The sequence below is a fragment of the Podarcis muralis genome, chromosome 14 (assembly GCF_964188315.1).
Source record: "Podarcis muralis chromosome 14, rPodMur119.hap1.1, whole genome shotgun sequence".
NCBI lineage: Eukaryota > Metazoa > Chordata > Lepidosauria > Squamata > Lacertidae > Podarcis > Podarcis muralis.
This window is the reverse complement of record NC_135668.1, coordinates 7,777,367-7,800,286: the sequence shown is the minus strand read 5'-3', so window position 1 is coordinate 7,800,286 and position 22,920 is coordinate 7,777,367. Positions and strand designations below refer to the sequence as shown.

At 44.0% G+C, this 22,920-nt stretch overlaps 1 protein-coding gene across 3 annotated transcripts; it reads left to right on the top strand.

The window, feature by feature from the left end:
- Nucleotides 1-391: 391 nt before the first annotated feature.
- Nucleotides 392-22,255, top strand: ADPGK (ADP dependent glucokinase). Of its 3 annotated transcripts, none has more exons than XM_077918866.1 (8): nucleotides 392-722; nucleotides 1,703-2,043; nucleotides 2,894-3,119; nucleotides 4,656-4,718; nucleotides 6,384-6,504; nucleotides 13,716-13,912; nucleotides 15,760-15,858; nucleotides 17,245-22,255. In XM_077918866.1, the coding sequence occupies exons 2-8, from the start codon at nucleotides 1,826-1,828 to the stop codon at nucleotides 17,794-17,796; spliced, it is 1,476 nt and encodes a 491-aa protein (XP_077774992.1). In that variant the 5' UTR covers nucleotides 392-722; nucleotides 1,703-1,825; the 3' UTR covers nucleotides 17,797-22,255. The 3 variants fall into 3 exon arrangements, with proteins under 3 accessions (XP_077774992.1, XP_077774993.1, XP_077774994.1); XM_077918867.1 differs by having other exon boundaries at nucleotides 393-722; nucleotides 17,248-22,255; XM_077918868.1 differs by lacking the exons at nucleotides 392-722; nucleotides 1,703-2,043; nucleotides 2,894-3,119; nucleotides 6,384-6,504 and having other exon boundaries at nucleotides 4,681-4,718.
- Nucleotides 22,256-22,920: the final 665 nt, after the last annotated feature.

Genomic DNA, 22,920 nt, shown 5'->3' with positions numbered 1-22,920 from the left:
CCATCTGCAGTGATCATGGAGCCCAAGAAAGTAAAATCTCTCACTGCCTCCATTTCTTCCCCTTCTATTTGCCAGAAGGTGATGGGCCCAGTGGCCATGATCTTAGCTTTTTTGACTAACTCTACCATTCTTCGATAAAGGGCATCCTTATCACCATCACCAAACTGGTCCAAGCAACTAAGGAGAAAATATATGCGTACACCCCCCCGCCTCGCAACGCCTCATGGTACATTCCTCTCCCTCCCCTTTTCCCCTCCTTTCCTCTTTCCATCTCTAGTCGCCCACCCCTTTCTCCCGACGATTGGTTACGTTCCCTTTTGATTGGCAGTCAAGCTTCGCCCGGCCGGCTTCCGAGTTGCGGCGCCCGACGATTCTGCAAAGCTCGCCGCGCCGACGAGAGGCCGCCCGCCGCGCGAGAAGTTAGGCAGAGCCGCGCAAGCTGCGCAAACTCCGTAAAGCGGTGGCGCCCCCCCCCCCGGTCCTGCCGAGCGGGTTGAGTAACGCCGCCGGCGGGATACGGAGATGGCGTAAGGGAGCTGCGCGCTTCTGAGGCGGCCTTTCGAGAGCCTCGGGCGGCGGAGAGGCGCTGCAGGGCCCGCGGCCGGCCGGCGGGTCTCCTCGGGGACGGGAAGAGCCGCGTTTCCTGAGAGGAGCAGCCCGCGGCCTGGGCTCCGGGGAGGGGCGGGAAGGCGCCGGGCCCCTGCTGCCCCCTCAGCTGTGAGGTAAACCAGCCCGCGCTTTTCTCTCCGCCGGAAGCCAGCGAGGGGTTTACCTCAGGGAAAGGGAGGGAGGGACTTGGGGGGGCTTCTTTTTCCCCCTTGGGTCAAATTTGGGGGTGACTGTCCCCTAAGCGCGCCGAAAGGGAGGGAGGAAAGCTCGTTCTGCAGGGTAGGCCGCCTGCAAGGCCCTCCTTCGCCTTCCCCCGTCCCGCTCGTCGCCTCCCTCGCCGGTGGCTCCCACCGGAGTTGCCCCGAGGTCGGGGGCTGGGGGAGGAGCTGCAGTCCAGCGACCCCGGGAGGGGCGAAGGGTCCGACGCCCCCCCCCCCGACTTCTCCTCCTCCTGTCCCCGTTCCTTGCTTTCGTTTCCTCCTAATCGAGGTCAAAGAGGAAATGGGGTGGGGGGGTGGGAGTAGGTATTTATATCTTTTATATATCATGAGGGGCGGACTTTGGTAAAAGGGCGCCCTGAGCCAGAACAAAGTTTGGCGGGCACCCCCAATATATACATATATATATTATTTTCACAATAATTGAGTAGGTACCCGTATAAATAAAGGTGGTGGTGGTGTTATTTTGCATCCCTTTGGTTGTACGCCCTGGGGGGGGGCGTTACACCTCCCTAAATCCGACTCTGGTTGCACGCATATATGTGTGTGTGTATACACATACACATATATGTACACACAGACACATATGTGCCCAACGCTTGTCTATCTCTCTCAGTACCCCCTCCTCTCTCTGGGTCAGACCTTTTCTTAACTGAGTGAGTGGCAGGTGCAATTCCCCCCACAACTAACTCAGTAGGTCTTCTCTGCACCCCCACCCCGTACCTTATTGTACAATATAAAGAAATTAATAAATATAAGTATAATAAACCTAGATGCAGGGGGAGGAAAGAGAAGGAAAAAGCAAAAATAAGAACCTAGCAAGGTGGGATTTGCTATACAAATTCTAATGCTCATGCTTAAATATTTATTTATAGGTTGTGAACAATTATAAACATGAAGGTGGCCGTTGTGGAGAAAAACAATTTTCAGGCCAGACTTAAGAGAGCTGCCATATAAACTTCATTCACACTCTTCACCTTTCACTTCAAGACATCAGCATGTGGAACAAGTCGGTTTGTGTGGCCTTGTTGGCTCTGGCTACAGGCTATGTCTTCCTACTGGACTCTGATCTGCCAGATTCAGTGCTGAAATATCTCTCAAGCTCCTTCCTATATCAGCTGCAGGGGGATCTTACGTCCCCAGAGAGCAGCATGGCAGCTGCCTGGGAAGTGCTTATCACCCAGCCGGGCAAACAGTGGAACAGAGTTGCTGTTGGGTGAGTGATGTCTTAAATTATTGTGTATAGGTCTCCCTGAGTGTTCTCTGGAACACTAGCTAATAAACGTTCCTGCTATAGAGCAGTGGTCCTTATATTTTCTGCTGTGGAGGAACCTGTTTCCATGTATTTTTTACTACTGAGGATCCTCTGCATGCTTGCCAGGCAAATATTCTAGGGCACATATTAGGGTCCTTCAATGTAGGACACTAGTCAGTCCAGCTGAGCCATGATGTTACTTTGTATAATCTAAGTGTAAACTAAGAGCATGCATTAGAACACACTTATTTGTGGTTGTGCATTGCAAGGGAAGGTCAGATAGTGGTGGGAAAGCTTGTGCAAGTTAAATGCAAGCAAGGAAGTTATTTTTGCACTGGGTTTTCCCAGTATGAAAAGAGCCTTTAAGCTCTTTGCCTTTCTTGGAGGCAAGGTTCTCTTGGTGCACCAGTTCTGGGATGCTTTCGCAAGTCCATCCAAGTTCCCCTGAGATCTCATGTGAGCACCCCTAAACTTTCATAGTCAGTACACCATGGGGGCCTTGCCTGGAAAACAAGACAGAAAGCTTAAACACTCAGAGGTCCATTTCTCAAATACAGAATTTATGAAAAATCTAACTTTCAGCTGCAATTTCATACTCTCATGAACTCAGTAGGACTTACTTATGAATAGACATGCATATATTTCCATTGTAAGTAAATAGTAGTGATATGATTCCTCAGTGTTGTTTGTTAAACTCTACAGAATACTTATGTCAATAAACTGCAAAATAAGCTTGAATGCATATATCCTTGTAGATATGTTCCTTAAAAATTAGCCTAGATTATACCTTTTCATCTCCTGTTATTGGTAGGGTCAATGCCTGTGTAGATGTCGTCCTTTCTGGTGTGAAGTTGCTTCAAGCCCTTGGTCTAGATTCTGGTGTTGGGCAAGACCACTCAATCTTGCATTCCACAAAAGATTTGAAGGAAGCCTTCAGCCACTTCATGGGGAAGGGAGCTGCTGCAGAACGCTTCTTCAGTGATGCAGAGTCCTTCCGCCACATCGCAGAGACTGCTTCAGCATATCCTGGGGCACAGGTACATTCTCTAGCTTGGAGCAAAGTCTATCCCTCTGTGATACATAATACACTGCATATATCCAATACCTCTTTATAGCTTCTGTGGTAAATTGTTTAGCTTTCCCTTTGTTTGCTATTCTTTCTGCTCTCTAGAGCAGAAGTGACTTAACATTTTCTGGCTTCAGGGCCACATCCATCCCTGGCAACCTTCCAGAGCTACATGCAGTTGATGGATGTAGCCACCCAACACTTTGCAATACACATGCAGGCACACAGCCCCAATTTACATATGCAGCTCTGTCTATTTTAATTTTGCTTGAACTGTTCTAGGCCCCCAAACTAGGAGTTAGCAACACGCCATAGAACTGCTAAGTAGCCACTATGTGGATATTTTGGGGGGAAGTATGGCCTTCAGCTGATGGTACACATTTTCCAGAAGAATAGCTCTGTAAATCTGCAGTAGCAAAAAGACACAAACTGTCTTTTAGGCACATTGTCTCCATAAAGAGCTTGGCAATCAGCTTCATGCTTCCTTGCTTACTGCTCTCCTGAATCATTAAGTGATAGTTGTTATTCTTATTTTGGAATATTTAAACCATCAGAATTTAGCCTTCCTTTAAAGGATTGTGTGCTCAAATAACCATTTCCCCTATAATTTTATCATTCTTTTTTCCTGTAGTTTGGCAGGGATGGAGTGGAATGGGGAAAATAGTGTCTTGTTTGGACCCAAAGCATTTTATTTGTTATGAGTTAACTTTGCTTCATCAGATATATAAAGTGCAATCTAATAAGCTTTACAAAGCTTATGCTACACAAACTACTATATATCAAGAGCCCTGCAGTTTTTTCATCTTTTGTATTCACTTAGTGATGAGCCCTTCTCAAAATGTCACTTGTATGCACTATTGTATCTTAATATCACTATTAAGAATACTGCCCAGTATAGTAGAGATGAAATTCTGTCTGACAAGATTGGCCTTGCAAAATATATGTTAATTATTTAAAGTTGCAGGCAGCAACATGTAAAAAAGCTTAAGAAACATGAAACTTTTCCAAAGGTTGGAAGGGTTGAAACTAGTCTTTCAAGTCAACTTAAAGCCACTGCTTCTGGGAAAACCTGTTTCAGAAGGGAGGGGTAGCTAATGCCACAAAACACAGAACAGTATTCAAAATGACTTTAGCAGATTGGAGACCTGGGCCCAAGCTAACAAAATGAATTTCAGTAGGGACAAATGTAAGGTCATGCACATAGATAGGAAGAACCAGGTGTACAAATATAAGATGGGGGAAACCTGACTTAGTAGCAGTACATGTGAAAAAGATCTAGGGGTCTTAATTGTTTGTGAGAGCCAAGCAGTCAGTGGCTAAAGTGAGTAGAGCGGCCTTGCTGCAGCTTTGGCATACTAGTAGTTAGATAAGTGAACATGTTTATTCCACTGATAACTATGGTTATATTCTTGATAGTACACATATAAAACTCTGCGAAGGACTGTGATCATGTAAAGATATGTAGAAATTGCAGATTAAATGTGTGCACAAATTTGTGTCTTAACAGTTGTATGTGGGAGGCAATGCTGCTCTCATTGGCCAGAAAATTGCAACAAATCCAGACCTAAAGGTAAGAATATCAAATGCCAACCCTCACTGATTGCCTATAACTGTATACCTCCTCTCATTGGTTTTCCTGTTTAAAATCCTGAACGTAGCATCTAATCATTGTCCCCATTTTATCCAGTAAATATGCAGGCATGATGCAGAAGAATTTTTCAGTGGAAAAGTTCATTTTCCTTTTGATGACACAAACTTCTTCTAGTGATGCACATGCTTGTAGCTATTGCTTGAGGCACTCCGGTGCCATGCCTGGCTTTTTTATTATGCTTTTGCAAGGCAATGAGTAGCACATGGGCAAAGTACTGGGTAATAATGTATGAAATAAGTAAAAACAGCACAAGCAAAGGCAGTTGTGCAAGTTACTTTACTGAAGTGTAACTACCATTGCTTCCTGGCATCTCTAGCTGAGAGGCACATATGTGTGAAGTATGTTACTCTAATAAAAAATAAAACCAGGCCTCTGACTATGAGAAGCAGTATATGGCTGAGAAAACAGGAATTGCAGCTTGGTAGCAGAATGTGCGGAGCTGCTGAGTGAACAAATGTGATTAGACATACCAGGAAATTAAAAGAACTTGGAGGAAAGTTCTAAACAATATTTCACTTAACTCTTTGGAAGAAGAGGTTATTACTTCTTTCTTACCTCTAGTATTGTGCATAGAGATGTACTTGGAATGTCAAAAGGAATCAATCCGTAGTGGAATGCCACTTTTTCCAAGTGTCCATATACATTTGTATATGTAGCTTAGTGGACCAAGTTATTGGGAGCTGTCTGCTTATTTCAGCTGTTATATGTAATAGTAGCTATTCATATTATGACATCAGTATACATGGTCTTTTAGAACAGGGGTGGCCCTCCAGATGTTCCTGAACTACAAGTCCCATAAACCCTAGCCAGTGTGGCCAGTGGCCAGGGATGACCAACATCTGCCAACCTTGCAGTAGTAGTGACTTGTGCTATGAGATTTTGATATGCAAAATTGTTTGTGTGTCTCCTCCCTCCTGCCCGTGTCCCACATATTCCTAGTACAAGAAGCTCTGCACGGCTTCATTTATTTTTTTTAATAGGAAGAACTCATTGTTAGAGAAGAAGCCAGACAGTGTTCGAACTCGCATGCTCATTAGTCCCATGAATAGGAGAAAAGTTGCGTTCTTAGTTTTTCCATTTCCAGGCGACACAGAACTCTTATTGTTGGTGATAAAGATGTAGTACTAAATGTCTTTTAAGCTAATTTGGATATACAGAGAAGCAAAAGACATGTCCATTTTCATAGGAAAGTTGACTTAACATCTCAACTGTGGACATGATCCATATCATGTTTGTAATTTGTCTTCTAGTGTGGAAATGTCATATTAGGGTGCTTATTGGTGTATTGGTTGTTAAGTGAGTTGACTTCTCCCCACCCCCCACACTTGATGCTCAACCGTTTCTTCAGAATGGGCTTTGGAATCTGAGAGCTTGTTACACATGGTTATTTTATTTTGAAATATTCTGACAATAGAACTGTATGACCTGTCTACACACATAATTCATGTATTTGGAACAGGACAGAAAAGTGAATGCATTGGAATCCAGTTTATAGTGTCTCTGTTAGAGTGAGAACCATCTCACTGAAGATTGCACTAAACAGAGATGATAACAGTTAACTGGTATCAATTGGTTGATTTGTAGGTTCTGCTGTGTGGCCCAATTGGTCCTAAGCTGCATGAGCTGCTTGATGAAAATGTAATCGTCCCTCCAGAATCAATGCAAGAATTTGATGAATTTCACCTCATTTTGGAGTACCGAGCAGGTATGCTTTATTGAAAGATGCAAAAGGCCCAAAGCTGTACAGTGGTACCTTGGTTTACGAACTTAATCCGTTCCAGAATTCCGTTCTTAAACCAAAGCGTACTTAAACAAAGGTGTACTTTCCCATAGAAAGTAATGGAAAATGGATTAATCCGTTCCAGGCGATGAAAAGCAACCCCTAAAATAGCAGTTTTACATGAACTTTACTATCTAACAAGGCCATTGATCATAAAATGAAAGCAATAATCAATGTACTGTACTATAAAATAAATAAGACAGTATTGCAGATGATAAAAATTAAAATTAAAAAAAATTCTTACCTGCACTGATAGTCATTGTTTGGATGGGGGGGGGGGCTTTTATCCATTTCCACAATCAATCAATCAGCAGCTGAACTGGGATCCACACAGACCCCCCCCCCCATGCTGCGGGAAATGCTCCCTAGAGCACACGCCTCCCACAGCGGCATGGGGGACGAGTTCCCTCTGCCTGGCTGGGCACTCTGTCACGTGGTTTCCCCAGACGAGAGCCAGCTGCTTTGTGGGTGTGCAACCCCCCCCCCCCCCCAATGCTGCTGCGGGAGGAGAGTGTTTCCCGAGGCTGGACAAAGGCAGCGTGCGAGCTCCATCCAACCCGCCCGCCTCCCTTCCCCGGCCATGTTTACTCGGCAGAAAGTGCCATTAAGTTGCATGGTGCTTACTCCCAGGTGCGCAGAACGGCGGCCAGCTGGACTTGCCTCCTCCGACTTACTGGGGCGGGCAGCCAAGGCAGCTGTACGCATGCCTCCACATAGTTCCTGGGGAGCAGCCGCCACCGCCATTCTGTGAGCAGAGCGCCTTCCTCCCGCAGCCCGGCCGGGCGGAGGGAACATTTTCTTTCTGCTGAGCCTCTTGGGAGACGGAGGTGCATGGAAAGGCCGCGTGGTTTTCCCAGAGGAGAGCCAGCTGGTTTGCGGGCACGCAGCTTCCCTCCCTCACTGCGGGAAACGCTGTGACGATCCCCTTCTCTGCCGGACAATGGAAGTGTGGCACTCAAAATGGAAGTGCTCCTCCGAACAGAGTACGTTCGTATACAAAATAAAAGCAAAAAAAAAAAAAAACCCCACAACCCGGAACACTCATTTCCGGGTTTGAAGTGGTCGTAATCCAAAAAGTTTGTTGGCTAGGCTGTTCGTAACCCAAGGTACCACTGTATTTGTATATATGTCAGCATTAATGTGTTGTGTTGTTGGTGTAGCACAGTGCTTAAGAAGTGAGCTAGCTATCAGCTGGTAAGTCTGCTTCAGTTTTAACCAGGTAACCAGGATCTCTCGGCCTCATCTTCCCATTTGTAATTTGAGTTTTATAATAGTGGCCTACCTTTTATAGTGTGACCATAAAAATTACAGGTGTTTATGTATGTACATTGAGCACTGAAAGAAACTGCTATATTATATGATCAGCATTAGTTTGAAAATTGGTGCTAAATTAAAGAAGGCAATTGCTTAATGGTCTTCATGCAGTGTATGTTTATATCTTTACATTTTTCTATGTTGAAGAATTGCTTGGAAAGCTGTTATCAAGTGTTGTGTGGTGGCTGTGAGCTGCTTTCCATATCAAAACCGTAGTTAGCTTCGTAATATCATCTAGGAAATGTAATTCCTACTTCTCTTTTTAAATGTGCTTAGAAAAACGTGACAACCAAACCACCTATGGAATCTAGAAATATAATTTATATACTCCCAGTTGTGGTGTTCTTAGGAAGTGAGAGTATCTAATATAGAAGCCCTGGTTAGATTTCTAGAAGACACTGCAAGTGCAGCATTGAGGTACTTTGGTTCCATTGATGAAGAATCCCTTGTTTTTCACAAAATACTTGCGCTTGTTGTAGCCCAATATAGAATGTGGTTCAGTTATTCAGAGCCTTGGTTTGATTCATCTGAAATTGATCCAGGGTCAATTTTAAAATTGGACATGGAGATTGCATTGTGAAGTAGGTGCATGAGCGAAGGGAGTTCTTGATAGAGTCTTGATTCACACTTTAAACTCTGGTAGAGAAAGTACGTGGCTACTGAGTAATTTGGTTCAACTGCCATGCTGGAGTGCAGGGAGGGGGGGAAGCAAGAGGTTTGGCTTTGTTTTGAGCAGTGAGGGTATCCATGTGACAGACAGGCAGTTCCCTACTGTGTGAGTCAGTGATGATCCTGGCTCATGCTGGTGTCAAGCAGGAGGTTACACCCTGCCCCACATAATTCCAGAGTCCAATGCCATATTAAAAAACAGCCACGCAGCAAGAATGAGAGCTTGTTTCTAATACACTGGATTAATTCGATCAATAGTATTTCTTTTTCAGCTTCCTGAGAATTTACAAACACCATATCTTTTCTGCAAACAGTAGACTGAGTAAATGGAAAAGCCCCTGTGACATTTAACTAACTCATGGTGTCCCAGGAACACTCCACCCATGTTTACTTGCTATAAAATGTCACTCAGGTCCAAGATCAAACTCTGTGCAATAAGCCCTTTCAAATTCAGGATGAAGCAGTATGACGTGTTTTTCCTAAATGTGGGTACACAAAATATCCCCATTTTGGTCCAGCCTTCTTTCCAGGAGGTTTTGCCTTCTTCCCAGGAAGTTGGGTTTCACCACTTTGGATCAGTCTCATTAATAGTTTCTTTTCCATTTGTGTTGTCTCAAACTATGTGCCTGTGGCTATGGATTTTCTGCTCATTTAGTATTTGTAAGCCTTCCTTAGAGAATTTTTTTGGCAGAAGGGCTGCATAAAAATGCCAACAACACCAGATATTCACATAAATGTGGGTACTGGCACACTACCGAACAACATATATCTAAAAATGGCAAAATACAATTGTGAATATGACACATGCTTCTGAATGGCTGTTGACTTGCTGTTTACGCAGAAGAAGCATTTTGGAAAGGATCCATGCTTATTAAAGGGGAACATATGGGGCCATTTAAACTTGAATTGTATCTGAGTTGAAATGTGAATTTCTAGAGATATGAAAAAGTCTACTGAAGGAAGATAAAACTGGCAGTGACACTTGGTGCACCACACCCATTGTAATACAGCACCAAGCAATCTGATGCAACCAGGATCTTTATTTCCTATAGTGAGTGTTGTGAATAGGTCTGCTTTACCACCTGACCCCCACCCCCATCCATCTTCCCTCCCTCCACCCCCTTTCTTTTTCCTTTCCCCCCCCTTCTTTTTTTCTTCTCCCCCTAATGCCTCAACAAATGAAACGGATTTGTAAAAATGTTACATGGGGGGGGGGGGAATACGAGGCATTACACTTCTGTAAAACAAGAAAATCTGAAATAAAAAAAATAAAAAAATTGGTGGTTCTATTACAGGTTACTCAGTATGAAAGTAGAAAATAATAACTTCATTTTCTTTCAGTGTGTGGAAATTGGCGAGGTGGTTTCAGATTTCATATAGTTTCATTTAGTAGAGTTTGAAGAGAAGCCCAACATGAAAGTCGTGATGACTTTTGGCAGTGAATGTTGTGCTCCAGAAAAAGAATTCAGCATTAAGCAGTTACATTTTTTTTTACTTGAAATACAATGTGAAAATGACCCATTTCTGCAAGAAGTTTTTGCAAAACTTCTTGCAAGAAGACAGTCTAGATTAGATTGATATTTTATGATATTCTGTCTGAAAACTGTATCTTTAAATGATAAAAATGCTGATTATCAGATATGGTAGCATGTAGGTGATGAGTCATTTTGCTGTTTCTAAACTTTGTAAAAGTGGGTGGAGGAGTAACCTAAAATTTATGTGTTACTGCTGCAAGTGTTTCTGTTGCAAGTGTTCTCTGGGTGGAGCCTTCGCTTCTTAGAAGTGACTCTTTTTTTAAGTGGTGTAGTTCCACGTGATACTTCCCTTCTGAGTACTTTATTATCTTGGGAACAGTTCATTCAGTGTGCTGATTCTTCCTAGACGCTGTCAGGGTTAGAGAGTGAGGAAATCCTGTTCTTTGAGGTGTTTAGGTTAACTTACTGTGGAAGATGCATTTGTTTGGCTGAGTTCAATCAATGATTTCAGATTTTTGTAAACTTGAGGGTTTTTAAAAAATTGCTTAGATGCCACAATGGTACTGATTATAACCCTAGTATATTTTTGACTTTATTATTTACATCTCAAGTAAATTTCTTAGCAGTCAAGCATAATCTAAATTAGAGCTGCCAGTTTTGGAGTCTGGTACTCCTGCTGGATTTATGCAGCTTCCTGGGTTGCTGGGTGAAAAAGCAGCATAAGCTGCAGCAAGCTGCTCTTTTCCATTTGAACTAGAGCCCCCAAAATGCTCTTCTTCCTCTGTTTTCTACAGCATTGCTGTACTCTTTGTCTTTAGTGTGCCTGCATGTTTCAAAGTGAAAAATCTAAATGATCTTTCTTTAAGTGGAGTTGGAATGAAACCTATAACCCAGAATTCACTTGATCTTCTTATAAATTCCTGGCTTGGTTGGTGGTAATCGAGAACATTTCTTAGTTTCTTCCTATGGCATTGTGGATGAGTGATAACTGGCTTCTTCTCAGAGCAAATTGAATATATGCTTTGTGAGAATGAAATGCTGGGCATGATTGTGTCTCCAGTGCACATTTTATTTCAAGTCATCATTTCTATCATGCTTTTCTTTCTAAAAGATAATTCTAAAAGCATTCTTGTGCTCCCAGTTTTGCTTGATACACAGAGAATAGGAGCATGACTGGTTCCCACATATTAAAAAATAAACTGACTCTGTGTTGAATTCCTACCTGCTAAAAATGTTAAGAGGAGCCTGCTGGACCAGGCCGGTGGCCCATTCACTCCAGCATCCTGTTCTCAACAATGGCCAAACAGATGCCTGTGGAAACTGTTATAAGAATTTTAAGGTCTTAGATTTATAATAAATGTACCAAGCAAACACGTACATAAATATATAAACCACATGTCTGGAGCAGCACAGGAAGACAGTCCTGAAACCATGTTGACTCCCAAACTGACCAAATGTTTCTCTGCAAGGAGGGAGGAGGTGAAGGAAACCTTCCCATTGTCTCAGGAATTAAGTAATTATCATCTCAAAGGAATGGCCAGACTACCAGGAAAGGCAATCAGATAAGGCATTATCAGATAAGCTTGCAGACAGGAAAAACAACAAAATTCAAATTTCTGTTGTAGACCGCCTTTTCTATAATGCAGATATGATGTATCTGGGAGTGGTCTTGGGCTACACCCCTTCTCTGATGTATGTATGATGTTTCTGGGGGTGGTCTTGGACTCTGGGGCGGGCAATTTAAAATATCTATATAAGGGCAGGCACACCTTTGTTCTGGGTCCTTCTCCGCTCTCCTGTGTGTGAAGGGAGCACCCTGTTGCAACAGCGTTAATAAAGATCAGGCTTACTAGCTGCTTTGCTTCTCAATATTCTCTGGTTGGCCTCTATTATTTTCTCCTACCGATGGAGAACCTACAAAGGACTCTATAAGGGCTCTTGTGTACCCCGTAATGGAACAAGACCAGATTTTGTTTACAACAAAACCCACAAGCAGAACCTGAACACAAGAGCACTTTCCCCTGTATATGGTGCCCAATCCTATTAGTAGTGCACATTTATGCAAGTTGAGTATGAGCAGAGCTCTCATAGGTTTGGCACTTGGAATTTACAGGGGGAGCAGAAAGAGTTACAGAGATGAGCAGAAGGTGTGGGCGTCTTAGTGACAGATTTTATAAAGCTATGGGTGGGGTATGATTTTGCTGTAATTTGTGGAATTCAGTAAGGGGCATCACCTCTTTCCCCAAAATTCTAGTACTTCACTGGTCTGAAATGCCTGTAGATTGCGGGTTTGCTCTAGTATAGACAGCTGTCTTAGTAGGCAGCCCCTGAAATTATGGCAACAACCAGATGATCACATTTCTTCCCTCTTGGCTAAAAACATTCATTGCAAGAGAATCAAAAGAGATATGTGTCCAGGGTTGCAGCTGCTACACAAACACATTTGCAAATCTGGGCTTTGGAAGAATCAAAGCTGCCAGTGCTTGGATTACTGTATCAGAGAAAGGAGAGAGATTTCACTTCTTTAAAAAGGTCTCTTGAAAGAAAAAAAAATGTAGCCAATATTGCCATGTAATTATTAGGATAAACCCAGCTCCCAAACCCAGGATATTGTTCATTGATCCACATTAATTTATCTCACATTTTGTTGTTCAGCATAGAATTTTCCCTCATGCCCACTGAAGGCTGCAGCTGACTGTAGGATTCAAATCCTCTCAAGATTGTGAGGAATTCATGAGCTGTGGCTAAAGGGATAGCACTCTGCTTTCAAGTTAAATTACTAATGCATGGCAGTTCAGCAGGGCATGGCTTGCTTGCATATTCTTAAGCAGCATCTCTTGGAAATGCCTTAGGCTTCAAACAATCTGGCTTCATTCAGCAAGGGTAGAGGTACTTAAGAATCAAATTGTTGAACTATTGTGGGTGTCTCATGAAGGGGACAGAGCAACTCACCTATGAAGAAAGGTAGCAGCGTTTGGGACTTACTAGTTTAGAGAAAAGGCAAGTGAGAGGTGACATGATAGAAGTTCATATATGATGCATGGAGAAAGTGGATAGAGAAAGCACACACACACACCCCCCCCATCTCATAACATTAGAACTTGTGGACATCCAAAGAAGCTGGATGTTGGATAATTCAGGACATATAAAAGAAAGCACTTCTCTATGCAGTGCATAAACACTAGAACTTGCTCTCACACAAGGCACTAATGTTCTAACCTAGATGGTTTTAAAAGAGGATTAGACAAATTCCTGGAAAACTGGGCTATTGACAGCTACTAGCCATGATGGCTATGCTCTGCCTCCATAGTTGGAGGCAGTAATGCTTCTGAATACCAGTTGCTGGAAACCACAAGAGGGGAGGATGCTGTTGTACTCAAATCCTGCTTGTGGGTTTCTCAAAGGCATGTGGTTGGCCACTGTGAGAACAGAATGCTGGACTAGATAGTCCATTGGCCAGATCCATTAGGCTCTTCTTATGTTTAAATTTGCGAGCTCTTATGTTTGTAATAGTGCATTGAGTAATGTGGTGTAGATATTTGTATCCTGCAGGAGGACGCAGATGGGGAGAAATAAAACCCACCCTACTTGCTACTCTGATGAAAGGTCAAACTGTAATTCAGAGGCCTATCTATATGGATCCCATATAATTGTGTGTTTTTTGCGGGTATTCCTTAGGTGAAGAGTGGGGGCAGCTGAAAGCTCCGAATGCCAACCGCTTTATCTTCTCTCATGACCTATCTAATGGGGCCATGAACATGCTGGAGGTATTTGTGTCCAGTCTGGAGGAGTTCCAGCCTGACTTGGTGGTCCTCTCAGGTCTGCATATGATGGAGGGACAGACAAAGGAGATACGTCAGAAGAGACTCCTAGAGGTAAGAGCACCTTGTTCCCTCAGACTCTTAAGGCATTCCAAAGTGCACTGTGTTGGTCCTTCTGTCACTGTGCAGGACATTAGGTACAGTCATTGCCCTACAAAGGACTTGTTTTTACCGTATTTTTCGCCCTATAGGATGCACTTTTTCCCCTCCAAAAATGAAGGGGAAATGTGTGTGGGTACTATGGGGCGAATGCAGGCTTTCGCTGAAGCCTGGAGAGCGAGAGGGGTCAGTACGCACCGACCCCTCTTGCTCTCCAGGCTTCAGGAAGCTATCCGCACGCCTTGCAAGCCCGGCAGGAGGTCCCGCCGGCTCGCAAAGCTTGCGGGCAGCAGCCTGCAGCCCACAAGCTCAGGGGATAGTGGGGAGGCGGAGCGCCGCCACCCCGCTATTCCCCAACCTGATCTGAAGGCTGGCGGGGGGTAGAAGCAAGCTTGCTTCTCCCCCCCGCCAGCCCCATAAGCTCAGGGGATAGTGGGGAGGCGGAGCGCCGCCACCCCGCTATTCCCCGACCTGATCTGAAGGCTGGCGGGGGGGGAGAGAAGCAAGCTTACTTCTCCCCCCCCCCCCCCGCCAGCCCCACAAGCTCGGGGGATAGTGGGGAGGCGGAGCGCCGCCACCCCGCTATTCCCCGACCTGATCTGAAGGCTGGCGGGGGGGAGAAGCAAGCTTGCTTCTCCCCCCTGCCAGCCCCATAAGCTCGGGGGATAGTGGGGAGGCGGAGCGCCGCCACCCCCGCTATTCCCTGATCTGAAGGCTGGCGGGGGGAGAGAAGCAAGCTTGCTTCTCCCCATCACCAGCCCCATAAGCTCAGGGGATAGTGGGGAGGCGGAGCGCCGCCACCCCGCTATTCCCCGACCTGATCTGAAGGCTGGCGGGGGGGGAGAGAAGCAAGCTTACTTCTCCCCCCCCCCCCGCCAGCCCCACAAGCTCGGGGGATAGTGGGGAGGCGGAGCGCCGCCACCCCGCTATTCCCCGACCTGATCTGAAGGCTGGCGGGGGGTAGAAGCAAGCTTGCTTCTCCCCCCCGCCAGCCCCATAAGCTCGGGGGATAGTGGGGAGGCGGAGCGCCGCCACCCCCGCTATTCCCTGATCTGAAGGCTGGCGGGGGGAGAGTAGCAAGCTTGCTTCTCCCCATCGCCAGCCCCATAAGCTCGGGGGATAGTGGGGCAAGCCGCTGCCCCACGGAGGCTAGAGAGGCTGTCCCTGAAGGCAGAAGAGGGAGACGGAGCGCTCCGTCTCCCTCTTCTAGCTTGGGGATGGCTGCGCAAACCTGGGGGGGGAAATAAAATTTTTTTACTTGATTTCCCCCCCAAAAAGCTAGGTGCGTCCTATGGGCCGGTGCGTCCTATAGGGCGGAAAATACGGTAATTTTGTAGCACTCTAGGATATGTTTGGGCCTCTGTCCACTAGCACATTTACTGGGCAATCTTATACATGTCCACTGAGAAGTAAGCCCTCAGAGTTCAGTTAGACCAGGGGTCAGCAACCTGCGGCTCCGGAGCCGCATGTGGCTCTTTTACACCTTTGCCGCGGCTCTGGGGCAGATACTAGCGAGGGGAGGAGGCACATTGTGTGCCCCGACACTCCCCACTGTTTTAAATGTCGCAATGGTTTTGCGGCTCCCAGTTGTTGTTTTCTTCGGTCCAAGTGGCTCTTTTTGTCTTAAAGGTTGCAGACCCCTGAATTAGACTCTTGAATTCCATTAGACTACTTTTATGGGATTGCGGCTTTATAAATCTGACTGCATCTACAGCATATATAATACTGTACTTTTTATCAATGTCATTCTCTCTCCACCCCCTTTTTTCCTACTATTAAGTTTTTTCCTTTGTTTTCTGCAGGCTGTAGCTTCCATCTCTGACATTCCCATGGGTGTACCTGTACACCTGGAACTGGCCAGTATGACTGACCCAGAACTTATGAGCGCAATCATTCATCAGGTAACCTAAATGGCAGGGTATGACCTGTACCTCAGACTTCTAGTCAACAAACTCCTTGTTCCCTCCCCCAAAAGTCTTGCCTCACTAATCTGTTAGTCATTTGAGTCAACAAGCAGACAGATAGAGGTGATCAATTGGAAACTGTGTATTTAGACTTTCAATAAGCTTTTGACAAACTTCCTTACTACTAAGCTTAGCAGTCAAAATACATAGTCCTTTGTGGTTAAGAAACAAGAAATAGAGAGTAAGAATAAATGGACAGTTCTCCCAATGGAAGGGTATAGCAAGTGGAGTATCCCAATAATCCATATTGGGACCTATGCTTTTTAACTTTTGCATAAATGCTCTAGAGCTAGGGGTGAGAAAAGAGGGAGCAAAGTTTGTTGTTGATAACAAATTGTTGGATTGTGGAGAACTTAAAAAAAACACCTCCTAACTGAGTGAATGGGTGGTAAAATGGCATATGCATTTCAAAATAAGCATGTATAAAGTGATGTCCATTGCAGCAAAATTATATGTATAAATTTCACATATGCATTCTTGAGATCTGAACTGGCCCTGACTGACCAGGAATGAGATCTTGGAGTTGTTGTGGATAGTTTGATGAAGGTGTCAGAACAGTGTGTTGCACCTGTGAAAAAGGTGAATGCCACGTTAGGGATCATTAGCAAAGCAGTTGAAGATAAAACTGCCTGTATTATAGTTCTGTTATAGAAATCTATGGTGTGGCCACACTTGGAATTCTATGTAAAGTTCTGTTCGCCTCACCTCAAAAACAACATTGTAGAACTAGAAAAGCTTCAGAGAAAGGCAACTAAAATGATGAAGGTGATGGAGCAACTCCACTATGGGGGAAGGTTACCCTTGTAGCTTTTTATTAAGAGAAAAGGCAGTAAGAGGGGACATGATAGAGGTATATAAAATTATGCATGATGTGGAATATGGATATAAAAAAGGTTTAAGATCCAGGACAAAGTACATCTTCACACCTCATAATTAATTTATGCAGTTTGCTGTACAAGAGGTAGCGATGGCCACCTACATGGATGGCTTTGAAAGAGAATTAGACAAATTCATAGAAGATAAGGTTACGCACTACCTCTGCTGCCAGAGGCTATATGCCTCTGAATACCAGCTGTTGAGAATTGCAGATGGGGAGTGTACAGTAGCACACCAGTTCTACTTTTGGGTTTTCCATGAGCATCTGGTTGGTTACTGTGGGAACAGGATGCTGGATAGGTGTGCATTTGGTCTGATCCAGCAAGGTTCTTGCTACGTTCTTATGTTACGCTAGCTTTGCATGCCCTGGTTCCTATATGTTTGTCAAAGCCTAATCTAAAAATTGGACTCCCCTGAAGCCAATCTGTCACTTGCTCTGTTTGTTAGCAGGTCTTCCCTCTTGTGAACTCAGTTGGTTTGAATGAACAGGAGCTACTGTTCCTCACTCAAGCAGCCTCTGGACCACATGCCTCACTGGCTTCCTGGAATGGTGTCCCAGATGTGGGTGTTGTCAGTGACATTGTCTTCTGGATCTTGAAGGAACATGGAAGGACTCCTGGGAAAGCATCAGATCTTACTCGTATCCACTTTCACACTTTGGCCTATCACCTCCTAGTTACTGTGGATGGATATTGGGCCAACCAGGTGGCAGCTGTTGCTGCTGGTGCAAGAGTAGCAGGGACACAAGCTTGTGCCACCCAAACCATTGATGCCAGCAGAGTTTTCCTTAAAGCGCCACTGGAGTTTGCCACTTCTAAGATGGAGAAGTCCTCTACAGTCTCCTTAAATCCCCACGAGCCTGTGTCAGAATGGCACAGGGATGGGGTAACATTCCATTACACTCCTGTTCTGGTGTGCAAAGATCCCCTGCGGACCGTTGGCCTTGGTGATGCCATTTCTGCTGAAGGACTTCTTTATTCAGAAATCTATCCTCATTAACCTGTGGAATTAAGATACACTCCACACAAAAATTGAACCATGCAGGCATGGGCTGGAAGTTAGCATTTAGTAGAAAGCCAAAGAATAAAAGTTAGGCACAGCTCAGCTGCTGCGTGTTGCTACAGGGATGTCTACAATTAAAGAGTGAGGTATGACTTGTTAAATATATGGGCTGCCTTTTGCCCAGAATGACAACTTAAACCAAAACAGCTTCTGCTTTAAGTAAGCCAGTCTTATTTGCAGTAACTTAAAAAGCTGGGAACTGAAAGAAGTTTGATGTGACTAGCTATCACAGGAAGGCTATTTTGGTCTTTTACACCGACATATATCTGGGAAGGCAAAGGTAAAAGATAATTGTGTTACCTCTTATCACATTCCGAACATGGCAAGAGCCATTGTTTTGTTTGGTAGTGGTGGAATGAAAAAGTATAGCACTTGGGCTGCACCATGCCAAAGGGAACACTGTCCCAAGTGAATAGTACAAAAGCTTGTTCTGTAAGCTCTACAAATGGGAGGTAGGCAAGATGAAAGCATCATAAATTGTTCTGTGGCAAGGAAAGGATGCTGAATGGTACCTGTTTTCTCCCTTTTTTTGACCTCATGAAGTGGACATCAAATATTGGGAGTGTGGCATTTTGTTACATGTGCTTCCTCAGCTAGTGTATGCTAATTTTGATCCTCTGTTTTGTTTTATTGCTGGCAGGTTAATCTACTTTTAAGACAGTTGCATACCAAATGCTCATGCACACAATTATTTTACCTCTCAATAGCCTCTTAAGCAGTGACTTAGAGATCATTACTCTGAGTGAGAGTTTACCGTATAATTGCTGGTCTGCTTAACAAGTGACAATTAGTCTGGGTCAAATTCCAAAGAAATGTAATGTACAAAACCTGAAATGACTCCTAATAAATGGCATAAACATAATTTTCAGTGGAGAAGAGGCTAGGGACCTGGCACATTCTATTATTCCACGGTTACTGTATTATTCTGCAAGGTTATGTGGAGCTGTGATCACATGATGATAGTAAGTGTTGCTCATAGCACAGGAAATTCCATTGAGCAGGTTGTGTGTGTGTAAAATCCATATTCCTTTCTGTGTACTTACACATAGCAATAGAACTATATAGAATCTGAGATACAAAATTTGACTTCAGGATGAGGACAAAATCTGGCAGTGATGTACTATGTTAGCAGAGTGTTGGGTTTGGATGGGAGAATCCACGTGCAAATCTGTACCCAGACATGGCTCTCACTAGGCTTTATCTTTGCCTAACCTACCTCATGGGGTTGTTGTGATGTTAAGAACTGTACTAAGCCTCAGAGTAAGGGTGGGCTACAGTAGTAACAAATGATGAAACTGAAAATTCCCAGAATGCCAGTAGATATGATTAAAACAGGTCAGGGTATGATTAATGCTGGTAGATCTGAACAGGGCTTAAGGTTGCTACCAATGCCTTTACAATTAAGGAACATAACAGGATCTGCAGGACTCCATCTGATTAGCACAGATTTTCATTAGTTTTTTACAATGTGGTGAGCAGAAATTTTGCACTGTATACGTAATATATTCCAGATTTTGTTGTCTCTTAAGGTCAAACTAGATGTTACTTCAAATGTTTTTAAACCTATGCTATGGGTTCTGTGTGCCTCTTCTACCAAAAGCAGTGGTGGGGCCTCTTGAGTGAGAATCAGGGAGGATGACTTCAATTCTTCCCACGCTCTGAGTGCCAGAGTCTTGCTGAAAGTTTTCCTTTGCTGCAGATAGTGGTCTGGAGACTGGGTGGGGGAGGTGGGGCATTCTATAGAAAAAACCATCAAAAGGACTTTATAATAAGGGCTGATAAGGTTTGACTTTAGAATTAGAATTGACATATAGGTCTTGAACCTGATCAAGGATGTGTTCTCACACTAAAAGTTTCAAAACAGTGGCTTAGGGCATGCTGACAAGTTTTACATCAAGGTATAATGCTTGTTGCTCAAATTGCTTTTTCTGTCAGCCCAGGGGTGGAGAACTGTGAAGGGTGGACTCTTCTTTACTACTTCAGTGCTGCATTTAAAGGCAGTAGCAACAGATGATCCATGCAGTTAGCTGCTGAATAGCTGTTAAAACAGAGGTGGGGTAGCAACTTCAGGTGGAGAAGTAGCAGTGCAGGAACCGTTCCTCTGCTTTCTGTTCTCTTCACTGCTTACCCCTGGATATTTTCCTCTTAGCCAGGTTTATATCCAAATATTGAGTCTTCATAAGAAAAGAAGAGGAAGTGATGGAAAGCTGTGGCAAAGGAAAAGTTCAGAACCTTTGCTCAGTGGTGGAGCACTCATTTTGCATGCAGAAGGTCCTGGGTTCAGGTCACTGGCATATTCAGATAAAAGGATTTAGTAGTAGATGACGAGAAATACTTTGATGCGTCCGAGACGCTGGAGAGCTACTGCCAGCCAGCATGGACAGTACTGGATAGAGGGACCAAATAGTCAGACCTGGTTCAAGACAGCTTCCTATGTTCCATTTTCCTCTTCATCTGGAACTGACATCTCTCCCCCTATTTATACCAGTATGGTAGAGAACTTTGATAATACAGATGTGCTACCATCTCAGCTAGTTTTGTCCTTAGTCAATTGGCTTCTCTTGGCTCTTCGCAGCAGAGTAGGCCTCACTTGAGTGAGCCCCACCTGCAGGCATTTTGTTACTCAGCTGCAGGCACTAAGATGCTTGCTATGTCTATTTACAGTCATATGCTTGCTGGCATAAACCCAAGTACAGAACGTCAGTATAACACTCTTACCAAAACATCAGCTTGCAAAAGTGTTGCTTCTGTGTGCATGAATAGTATTACCAAAAAGGACTCCAAGGGTTGCAGTAGACCACGGGCTCATGGCTGTGCTTTGCTTGGATCAAGGTTTAAGAACAGGGAGCTTGACTGTACTACATAATCATGTTCTTGTTTCTGTGGGAAGGGCTTCTGTCTTTAGACATCTCGAAACAGGTCACTAGGAAAGCATAATGTTAACAATCCTGAGCTGTAAGACTGAAGTATTCTCTTGGTGTTTGCTGCTTTTGTGAGACAAATCATAGTGGTTAAATATGCAGCTTTATTTTCCAGGTTTTGCTGTTGAGTTTAGGGTGCACTGTACAAAGCACTATTGTAGAACTTGTTTTCATTCCATAAACGAAGTAAATGAATGGCAGCTATACAGCAGTGGTGCTTGTTGGGTTTTTCTTAGTTCCTTTGCTCTTCGCAAAACTGTATCCTAATTAGATCCACATGTCGTTATTTATTGTCACACATATTCCAGTGGTGACAGCCTCCATTTGTACATGTGTTTCTCTATTTGATATGCGAGGCCTTGGTAACCTTATCCCCCTGCCGCCGCCGCTCTTGTTAACACAGGTTTATTTGAGTTCAGTAATTCCTACCTGAATCAAGAGTGGCCCTGGGTAGAGGTGAGCCTACTTCTGTGCACTCTTGTATTTTACTCACCCTTTTCGTTAGAAAGACAGAAGGAACATGAACCCCAAAGTCCTCTCCTACCAGCTAGAAGCCGAAGCCTCAAGTTAATTGTGTCTAAGAGTACCTGTAAAAAAGATATTTGAATGCATTGGTTTTAGTACTTCTCCTGAACACCTGGACACTGCCTACCCCTTTCCTCTGCCTGTGGTGCTTTCCTGTATACAGAATCATAGAATTGTAGAGTTGGAAGGGACTCTGAGGGTCATCAGTTGCTATACTAATAAATTGTTTTGTTCAGCCTATGGAATGAGCCTATCCACTTGGCCACAAGCCAACCCAGCTTTAACGGCAATAACAATGTGAGTGCCCAGTGCCAGGGCCTCTTACGAATGGGTGATGTGAGACAAAGTCTTCCTTACAACTCTCCTTGCACTAGGAAAATATTCTGTGAAGCAGAATACTGAAGCAGGTTCATCCTCTCTATATCTGAAACCCTATGGATAGAAAGTAAAGCTTTTGCTAAGAGTTCTAGCCTGTGCTTTACACCCAGTTGTTTCTTTAATGTGACAGCTAAAGTGAGCTTTTTGCTCTTCTGAATGGTATAGTTTCTTGCCCACATTGTCAAATTGGAACAGCTCTCTATCCCACCAGAATTCTCAGGGAGTTGCTGACCCCAGAATCTAACATGGGACCAGAGGCTTCAGAAACCAAGCATCCGTCGTCTTGGTGTTTGGCACTTGCTAATACAAAGGGTGGTGAAAGTCACCTGTGCTGTGCAAGCTACAGTTCCTGTTTTCTTTTGTAAATAGCAGGGATAGAATAGGTGTCATTTGCAAGAGCTAAAAAGCATCCTTGAAAGCAAGTTCTCAATAACTTCTGTTGCCAAATTGTTCTGCCTGTACAATTCCTATGAAAAAAGTATTTCTGGACATTGTGTTCTGTTTCAATGTATATGATTATTAAAACCTTAAGATTCTGGTGTTACCATAAAACATTCTTTTTGCATTTAGAATGTACTGTGTTCTCTCTTTTTTTGGCAATTACTTGGTTTAAAGTTCCATGGCTTTGAGTGTGTGACTAATCTAGAAACATCAGAAGGTGCCGTATACGAAGATCATTGGTCCATAGAGCTCAGTATGCATGGCCTGCAATACTAGAATGCCTCTCCAGGGCTTTGTACAGGTAACTTTCCCATTCAGTTGTCTGAGATTGAATCTGTAGCTTTTTCATTCAAGGTATGTTCTCTCCCACTGACCTATGGTCTTTCAGCTTTTTTTATCGGGTGAAACTACTCCATAGTAAATCAGGGATTGTTAACCTTTCTACTGACACCATGTCAAAGGTACCATACAGCCTTGGCTTCAGGGCAGTGGTGCAGTGCCTCTAATGCCTGAATGCTTCTTTCCAAAGTCCTATACAGATGTGGCTCAATGACAAAGCACTCTCTCAAACAAAACGGGAGACAATTCAAAATTGTCCACTGGCCACTACTGATCAGAAAACCACAATCAATATACAATTTGAACAAAAGCTCTTTGAGAGGGTGGCATTCACAATAGGCTGTGAGTCCTTGAATGGTGCGCTCTGACTAAGAATGAAGACAAGTTGGTAGAATGGAACTGTTGGCTAGTGAAGAGCATATGATTGTTCTAGACATCCTACAAGCCGGGTCCCCCT